This window comes from Diadema antillarum, unplaced genomic scaffold, assembly GCF_040938485.1.
Source record: "Diadema antillarum isolate AM-2024a unplaced genomic scaffold, OU_Dant_1.0 scf00000047, whole genome shotgun sequence".
Classification (NCBI taxonomy): Eukaryota; Metazoa; Echinodermata; class Echinoidea; order Diadematoida; family Diadematidae; genus Diadema; species Diadema antillarum.
The window spans coordinates 573,115-585,586 of NW_027270936.1; the positions used below are offsets into that span (position 1 = coordinate 573,115).

A 12,472-nucleotide genomic window follows, 5' to 3' on the forward strand; every position below is an offset into this window, starting at 1 on the left:
TTTGATGACGTCATTTTGAAAATTTACTTTTTTTACTTTATTAAGAAATTTGATATCTTTTGATCATTTTGTCAGCATTACCACCCCATGAAATGACATGTACAACTCATCAGCTTTCAAAATATGTACAGAAAATGGGGGGTCACCGTCCATCCTGACGAGTAAAATCGGATTTAAAATTGGCGGTTTTTTGGCATAGTTGCACTGTATATCGCCATTGACGCGCGCGCGGAATTTCAACTTTGACGGGCCCGTATGACGTCATATTGAGTCGGATTGACTTGAAACTTGGTAGAAATATTCCTTGACATTTCAGACAGCCGATAAGTGTGAAAAAACGGGAAATTTCTATTGCATATGAGCTGTGCGTGCGTATATGTGCGCGCGCGTACGCGTCCGTCCAATTTTTTCAATTTTTCAAAAAATGCTCCAAATGACCTGAAACGTGTGCAAAAAAAATTTGAGCTCGATTGGAGCATGTCAACATTTTAACGCGCGCGTACGCGCACGGTTTGAGTGTAAACTGAAATGTGAGAAAATGTGTAGAATACGCTTGATTTGAACTATATGTGACGTAAATTTCATGGAAAAATTCCATTCCATTAATGAGATATTAATGAAAATGTGTTTTCATATAATGACGTCATAGTGACGTCACGGTCCATTGATCACAATGATTTTACAAAATCTGTCGTCTTTGTGACATGATACATATATGGTATAATTTTGAAATTGATAGGCAGAGGACTTTCTGAGTTAATCTCTGCACAACTTTTGTCCAGAAATAAAGAATCAGTACAGATACAATAGGTGATCCGAAGGATACTCGGATCACCTAACTAGAACCGGAATTTGTCAAGACTGACAAATTAGGCGATCCGATTTTTTTTGTTAATCAATGATTCGAGTCCTGATCGCAATAGGCATGACCATATAGGTTTTATCTGTGTTTACAGACATTGGCCGTGTGATATTTGGATTCTCATTTAGAAAAGAGAGTCAGGTCTGCCATCTTTGGTACCAAATTCGGTGTACACTATAACGAAGATACAGAATGAAGTATATTTGACCATTGACCCAACTTTGCACAGTCAAGATGGCATCACATTCTGAGCAAAAAGTGGTTATTTTGTGAAATGATTCTTGTAACATGGTCTTTGCGTGTGCAAAATATGGGAAAGATAGGACATGTATTCACCAAGATACAGGTTGAAACATTTATGACCTTTGACCCTAATTTACATACCCAAGATGGTGTCTGGTCAAGTAGTTGTTATTTTATGAAATAATGTACGTGACATGAACTAAACATGTGCAAAATATCGGGATGATAGGGGCTGTTTTTCTTGAGTTATTGCAAAGAAAGTAGCAGAACGAAAGAAATATCTCAATACATCGAAGAACCAAGTTTTTTAACGTGGTCCAGACATCGTATGAAAAAATGAAGAGGAACATTATCGATAGCGTAAAGTCTCAGCTACAACATATGAAAATCTGGGAAAAATTCACCGAAGGGTAAGTGAGCTATAGTGCTCGATAAAGACAATTATATCAATTTTCACATCTAGAAAAATTCCCTCCCATAGAGATAACACGTCATAGCAAAGATACAGAAAGAACTACATATGACCTTTGACCCCACTTTGCACAAACAAGACGGCATCTGAGTAAAAAGTGGCTATTTTGTGAAATAATTCTTGTAACATGGTCTTTGCGTGTGCAAAATATGGGAAAGATAGGACATGCATTTATCAAGATACAGGATAAAACATTTATGACCTTTGACTGTAATTTACATACACAAGATGGTGTCCAATTCAAGTAGTTACAGTGTATTTTATGAAATAATGTACGTGACATGAACTAAACATGTGCAAAATATGGGGGTGATAGGGGCTATTTTATTTGAGTTGTTGCGAAGAAAGTTGTAGAAAGAAAGAAATATCTTGATATTACACATCGAAGATAAGCCTTAATTTCAGCCAAAATTTTTAACGTGATCCTGACATTGCATGAAAAAACGGAGGACACTCACAAGATAGCGCAGTCTCAGCTACAAAATATTAAAATGTGGGAGAAATTTTGTTTATTTCCATCATTCCACAAGGATAAAAAAAAACACATGACATATAAAAAACAAAACAACGTTAACACAAGATTTTGTTACATTCATATGCTACATGTATACAAATCAGCACAAAGTACACAACTGTAATAATGAAAAATGGAATGCACATAAGAAAGCCTTTAAATGGCTTGTAAGACTGTGCATACATGTACAGTACCTAATAATGTATAGAAACAGATTTGAATTGAGAAAACAAACAAGCAAAAACATACAGAAACAAACAAACAAACAAATTAACATGGTCAAAATACATAAGGATATCACCCAAAATCTAAAAACGATACTTTCACATAGAACTTCAGTATAAACTCAGAAGAATCTTTTTATACTGTTTTTAAAAAATATTATGAAATTGTACATTAAAAACATGGTTCACGTTCAAATCCTTCCACAATACAGGTCCAGTATACCTTAATGAATATTTGGACCTATCATTTGAGAAAGACCATCGGTGAATCTGGTAACATGATCTAGTATAATGAGTGTGAAGATGTAGTTGATTCTTCCTGAAAAACAGATGTTAAGGGAGAAACCCTCACATCATCATGCACTATTAATGGAGTATCTGTATATAAAGTATCTGAGGTTCCGTTGTCTTCGACCACTTGAGTAATCAAACTATTACAAGGCTCAAACATTTGGGGAAAAAAAAAGAAAAAAGAAAAGAAGTGCAGAAGTTATACAGAAAATCAGAGATATACAAGTGTGTACATATAATTCAAAAAGAAAAAAAAATACAATGTATACAAAATTCAACAAGTTACCCAATATCTGAGTGCCTATTTGGGATCAATTTAGGCCCATGTCAAAGCTTTCCAAGTCACATTTACTAAGGATGGTCTTCTTTATTGTCTTTCTGTTTGTTGCTGGCAACAAAGTTTGACGGCTGGGATGTCGCGATGTCGTTGCGGGGGGCAACACGATGCGATCTGTCAAGATCATTGAGAATAATGGGCACATCGAGCTGGTCGGAACAGAGCTGGCGGATGAGTTGGTCTGTGTCTTCTAGTCTGCTCTCTTTGACACCATGGAACTTCAGGGAATTGCGGCGGGAATATTGCTCTGCTTCATTCATCGTCAGTTTGAGATTGTTGACAGCTGTTGCTTGATCATCAAGAGCGGTGGTGAGACGTTTTATTTCAGCATCTTTTGCTTTGAGGGATGCTTCCAGGTCAAAGATGCAGCCATCATGTTGATCGGACTTCTCCTTGAGACTGGTGCACTTTTGCTCCACTAGGTCAAGGCGCTGGACAAACTTTGTCGTTTGTTTATTCATGGCTTTCTCAACAGCTTCTTCGATGGCTTTAAGGAAATCAGGACTCTGGATATACTCTCCAAAAGCCTGAATGATTACTTCAGTACTTGTGGCTTTCCCTTTGCGGGTCTCCATATTGGGGTATCAGGTGCGACAGACAGTGTGACAGTAGTACTGGAATCTGGAGTGATGGCTATTACGGTGCTTATGATACTCAGTGACGAACAGAAATGGCGAGGTCAGGCATACTGACTGCAGAGAAGCAGCCAGTGGACTGTAGCTGTAATCCACATTGGCACTCTGAGACTATGATTGTAGAGCATAAGTCAATTCATCTTCACTTCGAGGTAGGTCTAATACTCTTATATACCGTCACGTGAAGAACACTTGTGATAGTCATTTGGTGATAATCACGGGAGGTTTTGAGTTCTGAGAAGATGAGGCTTAACTTCAGATGTCACATGAGATACTCAGTAGTCTACAAGCAGTACACTGTGTAGCTAGGCGACTGAAGTACGTACAACTTGCTTGCACATAGCATTCAGCACCGCTACAGATACACGTATGCACAGTACACAGTTCAGTAGCCGTAGGACATGTATAACTAACAGTAACACTCAGTATCAGTTTATCCAAGCACACTGTGCATTGACATTGATTAAGTTCAGGGTTTCCACGGATATAAGGCTGAGAGACACAGGTCACTGTAGCAAGAGGGCATGTAATATTGGTCCTGTGGTGTATGCAATATCAGAAAAAAACTTACAGCAGATCGTCATTGTCACTGCAATTTCTGCATGATGAACTGGTGGTCCATGACACGAAGATGAATGTGTGGGACTATAGCGCGAAAGACTGTTGTTTGCAGCGGTGTTTGCAGCAGGGACAGAACCACAAAATTCATGTTCAGCAGGTCCAGATGCATGAAATCACAGATAAATCAGTTGCATTATGTCTTTAGCTCTCAGAATGTGAGGCAGAGGCACAGCGATGGCATGTCCATCCGTGAGATTTCTTGTGATTTTCTGGCATACATAGGCATACACAGGCATACATAGGCACACATACGGTTAATATGGTGATACGGTGAAATTCACCGAGAAGGTATATGTACGGACGTGAGCTACTGCTCGATAAAGACAATCTGTCCTCCGTAGACAGACGGAAGGTACCAGTACCCATTGCTGTGTGGATATTCTTAACCACTGTCTCTATGGAAAATTGGGTGAGGTACCTCACCCTTCTCGATAGCGTCTCATTCCCTGCCCTAGGTCGGCAAATTTAAGCTTGTACAGTTAAATCAACTATTCAAGAATAGACTTCACACACCACATTAATGAATAATCCAACATTTCGGTCGAATTTTCAACGTAAAACACACATCAACCGCATCAACCAGCCTGTTGCGTCGTCACGTTCAAACTTGTTTGAATGTAAAAAAGCTGTCAGAAATTTGGTTTACAACGACGTTTGATCTGTGCGCGATGCTCCACACAGGAGCCGGGATCATTGACTTCGGTCTGTATACGGAGGGGATCCGTGATACAGACCGATCTTTCGGTCAAGTATTCACCAAGATACAGGATGAAACACTAATTTACATACCCAAGACGGTGTCCGATCAAGTAGTTGTTTTTTTATGAAATAATGTACGTGACATGAACTAAACATGTGCAAAATATGGGGGCGATAGGAGCTGTGTTTTTTTAGTTATTGCAAAGAAAGTTCCAGAAAGAAAGAAATATCTCAATACATCGAAGATAAGATTTAATTTCAACCAAGTTTTTTGACGTGATCCCGACATCGTATGAAAAAACAAAGGACACACTTACGATAGCCCAAAGTCTCAGCTACAACATATTAAAATTTGGGAGAAATTCACCGAAGTATAAGTGAGCTAGTGCTCGATAAAGATAGTCATATCAATTTTCATTTCCAGAAAAACTGCACTCCCATAGAGATAATACGTAAACTGGTCAAATTTGACAAGGTGACTTTTAATCCATTTTTACGAGGTGATGCCGTCATCCAATCAAAATGTTGTTATTATATTAATGAAAGATCATTTAATAAGCTACAACATACTGAAATCTGGGTGTAAATTGGCAAAGGATAAGTGAGATAGGCTCGAGTAAACTTGAAATTTGATGACGTCATTTTGAAAATTTACTTTTTCTACTTTATTAAGAAATTTGATATCTTTTAATCATTTTGCCAGCATCACCAACACATGAAATAACATGTCCAACTCATCAGCTTTCAGAATATGTAAAGAAAATGGGGGGTTACCGTCCATCCTGACGAGTAAAATCGGATTTAAAATTGGCGTTTTTTTTGGCATAGTTGCACTGTATATCGCCATTGACGCGCGCGCAGAATTTCAACTTTGACGGGCCCGTATGACGTCATATTGAGTCGGATTGACTTGAAACTTGGTAGAAATATTTCTTGACATTTCAGACATCCGATGAAAGTGAAAAAACTGGAAATTTCTATTGCGTATGAGCTGTGCGTGCGTATATGCGCGCGCGCGTACGCGTCCGTCCGAATTTTTCAATTTTTCAAAAAATGCTCTAAATGGTCTGAAACGTGTGCAAAAAAAATTTGAGCTCGATTTGAGCATACAAATATTTCAACGCGCACGTACGCGCACGTTTTAAGGGTATAGAAGAATTTTGAAAACACAAGTAGAATTAACTTGATTTGAACTATATGTGACGTAAATTTCATTGAAAAATTCCATTCCATTAATGAGATATGAATGAGAATGTGATTTCATATAATGACGTCATAGTGACGTCACGGTCGACTGATCACTATGATTTTATAAAATCTGTCGTCTTTGGGACATGATACATATATGGTATGATTTTGAAATTGATAGGATGAGCACTTTCTGAGCTAATCGATGCACAACTTTTGAGGAGAAATAAAGAAGAAGAAGAAGAAGAAGAACCAAAGAATCCGTACAGATACAGAAGGTGATCCGAGAGGATTCTCGGATCACCTAACTAGAGATTGTAATTTGTCATCACTGACAAATTAAGGTGATCCGATTTTTTTTTTAATCAATGATTCGAGTCCTGATCGTAATAGGCATGACAATACAAGTTTCATCTGTGTTTAGAGACATTGGCCGTGTGAGGTTTGGATTCTCATTTAGAAAAGGGAGTCATATCTGCCATCTTTGGTACCAATTCTGTATACACTGAATAACGAAGATACAGCAACGAATACATATGACCTTTGACCCACCTTTACACTCCCAAGATGGCATCTGAGGAAAAAGTGGTTATTTTGTGAAATGATTCTTGCGACATCGTCTATATTCGTGTGCAAAATATGGCAAAGATAGGACAGGTATTCACCAAGATGCAAAATGCAAAGTCTTAGGTACAACATAAAATCTGGGAGAAATTCACCGAAGGGTAAGTGAGAGCTAGTGCTCGATAAAGAAAAGCATGTCGATTTTCACATTAAAAAAAAATCCCTCCCATAGAGATAACACGTCATAACGAAAATACAGAAAGAAGTACATATGTCCTTTGACCTCACTTTGCACACCCAAGATGGCGTCTGAGCAAAAAGTGGTTATTTTGTGAAATGATCCTTGTTACATGGTCTTTGTGTGTGCAAAATATGGGAAAGATAGGACATGTATTCACCAAGATACAGGATGAAACATTTATGACCTTTGACCCTAATTTACATACCCAAGATGGTGTCTGATCAAGTAGTTGTTATTTTATGAAATAATGTACGTGACATGAACTAAACATGTGCAAAATATGGTATTGATAGCCATTGTTGTTGTTCATCTATTGCACAGAAAGTAGTAGAAAGAAAGAAAAATAAAGAAAAAATATGTTATTTTATAGAAATTTGAAGGAGAAGCATAAAAAAATCAGAAAAAGATAAAGTTAGGAAGGGAGATTAAGAATAACTAAAGAAAAAGAAGAAAAAAGTGTTTAAAAAAATGAAAAAAAAAAATATTGGCAGGGGTGAGCCTCGAACCAGGGACCTTAGGATTACGAGTCGGATGCGCTATGCAATGACCTATTTCATGCTCCATAGGCCCTGTGTATTAAGCAAAATGACGCTGCATCGAAGCCACGTGCCATTTTCAACCAAGTTTTTCGACGTGATGCCGACGTCGTATGAAAAAATGAAGGGCACACTTACGATAGCCCAAAGTCTCAGCTACAACATACTAAAATCTGGGAAAAATTCACCGAAGTAAAAGTGAGCTAGTGCTCGAAAAAGAGAGTCATGTCAATTTTCACTGCCAGAAAAACTGCTCTCCCATAGAGATAACACGTAAACTGGTCAAATTCTACAAGGATACATTCAATCCATTTTTACGAGGCGATGACGTCATCCAATCAAAATGTTGTTTTTACATTAATGAAAGAACATTTCATAAGCTACAACATACTGAAATATGGGTGAAAATTGACAAAGGACTAATGAGATACGCTCGAGTAAACTTGTAATTTGATGACGTCATTTTGAAAATTTACTTTTTTTACTTTATTAAGAAATTTGATATCTTTTAATCATTTTGTCAGCATTGCCTACCCATGAAATGACATGTACAACTCATCAGCTTTCAATATATGTAAAGAAAATGGGGGGTCACCGTCCATCCTGACGAGTAAAATCGGATTTAAAATTGGCGGTTTTTTGGCATAGTTGCACTGTATATCGCCATTGACGCGCGCGCGGATTTTCAACTTTGACGGGACTGCATGACGTCATATTGAGTCGGATCGACTTGAAACTTGGTAGAAATATTCCTTGACTTTTCAGACATCCGATTCGTGTAAAAAAACCGGAAATTTCTATTGCATATGAGCTGTGCGTGCGCATATGTGCGCGCGCGTACGCGTCCGTCCAATTTTTTCAATTTTTCAAAAAATGCTTGAAATGGTCTGAAACGTGTGCAAAAAAATTTTCAGCTCGATTGGAGTATACAAATATTTCAACGCGCGCGTACGCGCACGTTTAAGAGTAAATATGAACTTTGAGAATGTGAGTAGCATTTGCATAACTTGAAATATATGTGACGTAAATTTCATTGAAAAATTCCATTTCATTAATGAGATATGATTGAGAATGTGTTTTCATATAATGACGTCATAGTGACGTCACGGGCAACTGATCACAATGATTTTACTAAATTTGTCGTCTTTGGGACACAATACATATATGATATAAGTATGACATTGATAGGCATTGCACTTTCTGAGCTAACCTCTGCACAACTTTTGAGGAGAAATAAAGAAGAACTAGAGATTGTAATTTGTCATCACTGACAAATTAAGGTGATCCGATCTTTTTTTTAATCAATGATTCCAGTCCTGATACTGCAAAGTCTCAGCTACAACATATTAAAATCTGACAGAAATTCACCGAAGCATAAGTAAGATAGTGCTCGATAAAGAGAGTCATGTCAATTTTCACATCTAAAAAATTCCCTCCCATAGAGATAACACGTCATAGCGAAGATAGAAAAAGAAGTACATATGACCTTTGACCCAACTTTGCACAGACAAGATGGCATCTGAGCAAAAAGTGGTTATTTTATGAAATGATTCCTGTAACATGGTCTTTACGTGTGCAAAATATTGGAAAGATAGAGCATGTATTCACCAACATACAGGATGAAACATCTATGACCTTTGACCCTAATTTACATACCCAAGATGGCGTCTGATCAAGTAGTTGTAATTTTATGAAATAATGTTCGTGACATGAACTAAACATGTGCAAAATATTAAGGTGATAGGGGCTGTTTTTCTTGAGTTATTGCAAATAAAGTGGCAAAAAGAAAGAAATATTTCAATACATCGAAGATAAACTTCAATTTCAACCAAGTTTTTTTACGTTATCCCGACAATGTATGAAAAAACAAAGGGCACACTTACGATAGCCCTACATCTCAGCTACAACATATTAAAATCTTAGAGAAATTCACCGAAGCATAAGTGAGCTAGTGCTCGATAAAGATAGTCATGTCAATTTTCATTTCCATAAAAATTGCACTCCCATAGAGATTACACGTAAACTGGTCAAATTTGACAAGGTTACCTTCAATCCATTTTTTCGAGGTAATGTCGTCATCAAATCAAAATTGTTTCATAACATTTATGAAAGAGTATTTCATAAGCTACAACATATTGAAATTTGGGTGAAAATTGGCAAAGGATTAGTGAGATACGCTCGAGTAAACTTGAAATTTGATGACGTCATTTTGAAAATTTACTTTTTTTACTTTATTAAGAAATTTGATATCTTTTAATCATTTTATCAGCATAGCCATCCCATGAAATGACATGTACAACTCATCACCTTTCAGAATATGTAAAGAAAATGGGGGGTCACCGTCCATCCTCACGAGTAAAATCCGATTTAAAATTGGCGGTTTTTTGGCATAGTTGCACTGTGTATCCCCATTGACGCACGCGCGGAATTTTGAATTTGACGGGCCCGTATGACGTCATATTGAGTCAGATCGACTTGAAACTTGGTAGAAATATTTCTTGACATTTCGGACATCCGATCCGTGTGAAAAAATTGAAAATTTCTATTTCATATTAGCTGTGCGTGCGTATATGTGCGCGCGCGTACGCGTCCGTCCAATTTTTTCAATTTTTCAAAAAATGCTCCAAATGGTCTGAAACGTGTGCAAAAAAAATTTGAGCTCGATTTGAGCATACAAATATTTCAACGCGCGCGTACGCGCGCGTTTTGAAATAAAAATGAATTTTGAGAATTTGAGTAGAATGCGCTTGACTTGAAATATATGTGACGTAAATTTCATTGAAATATTCCATTCCATTAATGAGATATGCATGAAAATGTGTTTTCATATAATGACGTCATAGTGACGTCACGGTCGACTGATCACTATGATTTTACTTGCGCTGTCGTCTTTGCGACATGATACATATATGGTATAAGTCTGACATTGAGAGGCAATGCACTTTCTGAGCTAACCTCTGCACAACTTTTGAGGAGAAATAAAGAAGAAGAAGAAAAACAAAGAATCCGTACAGATACAGAAGGTGATCCGAGAGGATACTCGGATCACCTAAAAACAAAGAATCCGTACAGATACAGAAGGTGATCCGAGAGGATACTCGGATCACCTAACTAGAGATTGTAATTTGTCATCACTGACAAATTAAGGTGATCCGATCTTTTTTTTAATCAATGATTCGAGTCCTGATACTGCAAAGTCTCAGCTACAACATATTAAAATCTGAGAGAAATTCACCGGAGCATAAGTAAGATAGTGCTCGATAAAGAGAGTCATGTCAATTTTCACATCTAAAAAATTCCCTCCCATAGAGATAACACGTCATAGCAAAGATAGAAAAAGAAGTACATATGACCTTTGACCCCACTTTGCACAGACAAGATGGCATCTGAGCAAAAAGTGGTTATTTTATGAAATGATCCCTGTAACATGGTCTTTACGTGTGCAAAATATGGGAAAGATAAGACATGTATTCACCAAGATACAGGATGAAACATCTATGACCTTAGAAGATATGCTAGTCTAGATAGAAAGAGGTGTTAATTGGTCACACCTCCTAATTAGCGCTAATTAACTAATTAACGTCCTCCTTCCGTTGCTTCCGGAAGTCTAGTGTTTTAAGGATGAACTAATTAATTAGTCATCCTCTTTCGTCACTCCCCTAATTAGCGAACTTCCCTCCATCTTCACGAAGGGGAGATGCGTAATATATGAATGTTTATGAAATGAACTTATGAATATATGCATCGGTAGTGTGTTGGTGAATATTGCTGCACTGTAGTTGTGCAGTGCAGTTTTGATGGATGAGGATTGCATGAGTACTATAACGGTCCATGGTGACTTACACATTGTGTCCAGCTGCCACGATAAATGGTAATGCACAGGGTGAGTATCCAAACAGCGATCAAGAGTGTATCCACAGGCACAAAGTTTTCATTCTCGGTGTATATTGTACACAAGGGTATGCAGAATGCGAGTGTCCATCATGTACATAGATCATGGCATAAAGGAGAGAGCAAGTTCACACTGCGATAGCCTACATGAGAATGGTGAGGCGATCAGAGTTTCACTTTACCTCGCTGTGCACAATGTATAGGGAGAACAAGCCCTGCTCAAGACAGGAAACCAAGAAACAGTATTCCAGTAGCCAAGGTGGGAGAAGTTCTTTGTGAGAGTTTAAAACAAAGAGTCCAAGACAGGAAGGTAGGTATGAAAGCCCGGTTCAAGACAGGAAACCAAGAAACAATATTCCAGTAGCCATGGTAGGGGAAGTTCTTTGTGAGATTTTAAAACAAAGAGTCCAAGACAGGAAGGTAGATATATCAAGACCGGGGGAATACAATGTAGCTATACAGGGCCAAGGGATGCACGATTTAAGCAACTGTAGAGACTGAGGATGCGGGGGGAGATTGGAAAACAATGGGAGTATGGTAGAGCTATGCTGTACAAAGAGGACGTGGCCAAGTTGACTCGATGAATGGGGACAAAAGCAGGGTGCATAGATGGGGGGAGGTTGGCAGGAAGACTGGTTAAAGAGAGGGAGACAATGAAGAATGGGGGTGAAGGGGACAAAGGGCTATGGTCAATTCCAATGACCAGTGGGGGCAAGGGTGTGTGACCAATGGGAATGAAGACAAGGCCTACTCCAGCATACCCGTTACAAAATGCCGCGCTGTGATTGGTCAAGAAGGGTGACGGTGGTCAGCCCTCTGGAGATCGGGGTGAGTTGTGATTGGTGGTAGTGAGTGAATGTATGTATGGCGGGTAATACAAACCTGTGGAGAAGGCACATACGCAGTGTAATAAAAGTGGCAAAATGAAGATATATAGATTTAAACTTTTAGGCTTTCTCAACATTCGATGATCTTCGTTCATGACATTGACATTTTTTTCGCTGCGTCAACGTTATATCGATGGAGAGGGGGCAACGCTGAGTCACCATGATCACCACGGCTGAACTTGTACAGCGTTTGCACGATTGTAAATGCCTCGCTGACGTGTCTGCTCTTAGAGAGGAACTCTACGAAGAGTTAGAACCTGAACAGCA

General features: G+C 38.3%; 1 protein-coding gene across 1 annotated transcript; it reads right to left on the bottom strand.

The window, feature by feature from the left end:
* Window positions 1–2,375: 2,375 nt before the first annotated feature.
* On the bottom strand, window positions 2,376–5,285 carry LOC139715351 (uncharacterized). Its single transcript, XM_071626929.1, has 2 exons — window positions 4,150–5,285; window positions 2,376–4,087 (listed from the first exon to the last, which is right to left on the bottom strand). Exon 2 carries the CDS (start codon window positions 3,516–3,518, stop codon window positions 2,958–2,960), a length of 561 nt encoding a protein of 186 aa, XP_071483030.1. The 5' UTR covers window positions 3,519–4,087; window positions 4,150–5,285; the 3' UTR covers window positions 2,376–2,957.
* Window positions 5,286–12,472: the final 7,187 nt, after the last annotated feature.